The sequence below is a fragment of the Echinops telfairi genome, unplaced genomic scaffold (genome assembly GCF_000313985.2).
Source record: "Echinops telfairi isolate 266 unplaced genomic scaffold, ASM31398v2 ScPeMD7_1713;HRSCAF=2227, whole genome shotgun sequence".
Lineage (NCBI taxonomy): Eukaryota > Metazoa > Chordata > Mammalia > Afrosoricida > Tenrecidae > Echinops > Echinops telfairi.
In genome coordinates, this window is record NW_022105611.1 from 178,598 (window position 1) to 182,130 (window position 3,533).

General features: G+C 38.8%; 1 protein-coding gene and 2 non-coding genes across 7 annotated transcripts in view; all 3 read right to left on the reverse strand.

Moving 5' to 3' along the window:
* CEP295 (centrosomal protein 295) overlaps positions 1 to 3,533 on the reverse strand; it is a 45,981-nt gene that overhangs the window by 5,939 nt on the left and 36,509 nt on the right. For 4 of the 5 annotated variants that reach the window (XM_045293174.1, XM_045293175.1, XM_045293176.1 and 1 more), the window contains 3 exons: positions 2,229 to 2,332; positions 1,614 to 1,716; positions 920 to 1,168 (listed from right to left, as the gene is read on the reverse strand). In XM_045293174.1, the coding sequence (XP_045149109.1) occupies positions 920 to 1,168; positions 1,614 to 1,716; positions 2,229 to 2,332 (456 nt within the window). The remainder of the gene's footprint in view (positions 1 to 919; positions 1,169 to 1,613; positions 1,717 to 2,228; positions 2,333 to 3,533) is intronic. The other variant, XM_045293177.1, reaches the window with a different exon arrangement.
* LOC115870536 lies at positions 1,822 to 1,891 on the reverse strand. Its single transcript, XR_004046768.1, has one exon. It is a non-coding gene; the product is annotated as a small nucleolar RNA U2-30 (small nucleolar RNA).
* LOC115870537 lies at positions 2,046 to 2,125 on the reverse strand. The gene has a single exon (XR_004046769.1). It is a non-coding gene; the product is annotated as a small nucleolar RNA U2-19 (small nucleolar RNA).

Sequence of the window (3,533 nt, forward strand, 5' to 3'; positions counted from 1 at the left end):
TCTGAATACTGAGTCTTAAGAGTCAGAAAACAACTGAGGGGAGATGAGAAATGTGCTTGTCATTACAACTGAGCAATCATACTCGATCACAAAAGAGGCAGGTAGAAAACACAAGAAAAGCCCAGTGTAACCAGTGGACACTTAGGAATGGCAGGAGTGAGAGAGTGAATGAGAGAGAGTGAGTGAGTGAGAGAGTGAGTGAGTCAGTGAATGAGAGAGAGTGAGTTGAAATTTGTATTAAGAATGTATTCATAAAAGCTTTTGGAGGCAATGTCAATTTAAATTCTAATTTTGTTCATGACTTTAAATGAAGTCCTATCATGATCATTTCCAAATTATTTTTTAAAATTAGATACTCTAAGTGACCAAAACGTTTGACAAATATAAATTTCCATTTCTATGAACCTCCAACATCTTCAATGATCTCAGTTTATCTCCAACAGCACTCTTTCACAGAGTTGCCCATTGCTTCAAGGCCAGTAAACACACATCAGAGCCCAAGCTCACACGGGCAGTACGGCCTCCATTGTTAATAGCTAGCAGCTTTGCAATAGGTAGAGAAGAGCCTAGGTCCCCACACTTTGCTGATGGCTGGTATCACCTAGGGATCTGGTGAAACTACAGATCCCTGGGCTCTGTTTGCAACCTAATGAATCGGTATCCCTTGGAGGAGGGGCATCAGAGGTGATTCCACTGATCCACCAAGTTTAGGGGAAGCTAGACGGTAAAGGAAGACTTGCTAATTAATCTCGTTTAAATGTTCTCGAGTCAGTCTAGTTAACTCCAGATTCCTTTTCTCATTAAATCCTCTCAATGCTTGTTATAACTGCACCGCAGCAGCTTATAAAAGCAGTAAGTTTAGAAAACCACTATTTAAATAGGATGAAATGTTCAAAGTTGCAAACCCTTAGTTACTTACCCTTACTGTCAGTTTTTCCAGGCACTACACTGGCTTCATTTATGTACTTGTCTATGATCTGCAGCACATTTGTTTGGCCAGATGTTAATGTTTCTAGCACAGACAAGGGAGGTTTGTGGATGTCAAAAGATTCCTGCCTCCGATAAAAAGTTTGTACGGAAGGAGTAACAGAACTTGTAAAACTTGTCTCCTCTTCCTTTCCGGTGGTAGATACTTGTTGTCTGTGGTCCACCTGCTCTGTAGAAGACTCTGGAAATTGAATTGAATCAAAGAATTTCACTGCCAGGGCTGGGTAATTCCTTAGAGACATATTTTGCTTGAGAGACCTGACAATATGCTACGGGATCAGTGAATACTTCACAAAGTTGTATTAAGGATCCACAGAGAACTTCTGTAGGTGTGCAGGCCTTTGACTGCCAGTCATGTTTAGACGATCAACTTGCTCACTCTTCTAGCGTGGATGGATACTTTTACTTTGGGGTGTGTGTGTGTGGCCACAAGTTTAGTGTTCTAATTTTTAACAGTTTCCCTGAAATATAATTCATGTATCATACAATTCAATAGTTAGAACATATTAAATGGCGTGTGCAGTGAACACTTTACTTTTGAGATTTAAAGAAGTAGAGCTTCCATCACTACAGTAACTCAACTGTTAGTGGTATATCAATTTATTTAAACTCCTAAATGTTCTTACCTGGATCAGTAAGGCTGAAATCTGTGTTTTCATAACTTAAAAAGCTCCCAGTAGAAATGGTGATTGAAGATAATGGCTCATGAGACATCTCGTGTGTCTCAGTCTAAAAATCAAAGGAGAAGATTAGACTACAATACAGAATGTACTAGCAAGAAAAAAAGACATTTAAAATTGAGTTGTGAGAACTATAAATCATCAACATCAATTCTGAGCTCAGGTCAAGTGTCGAAAACCTTCAGGGTTATCTAGGTCAGTAGTAAACTTTCTCATCATTGCTCAGACGGATTAGCCTTATACACTCACGCACCATTTATGCCATCAATCACACACACACACACACACACACACACACACCATTTATGCCATTACACACACACACACACACACACACGCGCGCGCGCGCGCGCACACACACAATTTTGTACAATTGCTTCCCAGAATGATGAAGATCATGCATCAGATAGACCGGATGGTCCTCTGGTGCTCAGATTTGGCTATTTTCATCATTGATCCACTTCAGTGAGTGCAGATCTCAGAGAATGAAGACATTGGTTAACATTAGAATATACAGCCAAACAGCTCTTTCAAAATTGTAGCATATCAGACATTACTAACCTTACTTTCTGGCTTCAGAGTTGAACCCAGATATGTAGGTGCTTGTTCCTCCACAGCATGACTTAATATTGTGTGATTCTCGGCAACAGGTGCCTTGGCCTCAACTGCAAATAGATTTGAGAGTTCAAACCCGTCCCACCACTTCCACCCACCAAAGTAAGGTTTGGGTTAAGACAATTCAATTCTTAGCACCAGAGGGCGGGCACCATGTCCTGCTTTCCTGCGATTTACTTTCCTAGTTTGCTTTATTAAGAAAAATCATCCTATTATTCATTAAAAACACTTACTAAAAATATACTTTCACCTGGAAAGTTGCAATTGTCATTGCTATTCTATGCATACAATGTTTAAGGGAATTTCTGAATACTGAGTCTTAAGAGTCAGAAAACAACTGAGGGGAGATGAGAAATGTGCTTGTCATTACAACTGAGCAATCATACTCGATCACAAAAGAGGCAGGTAGAAAACACAAGAAAAGCCCAGTGTAACCAGTGGACACTTAGGAATGGCAGGGTAGGGAGTACCTTGCACTACTTTTTTTTTTTACTTTTTAATGTTTTCAAGCTTTACAATGAAGGTATATTGTGCTAGTTATGACTTGTTCCTCATTGTATTTAGGATATAAAAATACTTGCTGTCACATTATCAGTAATGCGCGTATTCCGAGATGGTTTTCTTTATTCTCATGCCAAAATTTATGAGAAAGCTGGTGTATCTAGGCATATGGCAATTTGTGACTAGGAAATAGGATACAATTAAAACTGCGCTACCAAATATATACTCAAAATACTTTTTTACATTACATTTTTTCCTTGATACTATAGATTATACAATTATGTTTGTTTGTTTAAACATTTCTTAAATGACAACTCAACACATGTCTGTATGTATGTTTGTGTATATATATCCCCCAAATGCCCACAAACCAGTTATATATAATATAGATATATTACTGAGGTATAAGCACTTACTATCAAGTATTACATCTAAATACAATTTAAGGATTAACATTAAGTATTTTACCCTATTCAATTAAAAAAATAAAGATGGTGACCTAATTCACTTAGCTGCTGTTTGGTAACGCCGATCCCAGTGTTTCTCCAGCACTGAGGGCTGCAACAGAAGGTGCCTACACTTTACGTTGGACTGGGGCTGAATGGCGGATGCTTCTCGTTGCCAGGAGGGTGCTGAGTAATTTCTTTCTTTTAAGGGAGCAGTAGGCCCAGTAAATTGGGAACCTGTGATTCATATCAGCTGAAATTTTGAATGAGTAAACCAAGAGATGGTAAAACCCTGAGGGGAACT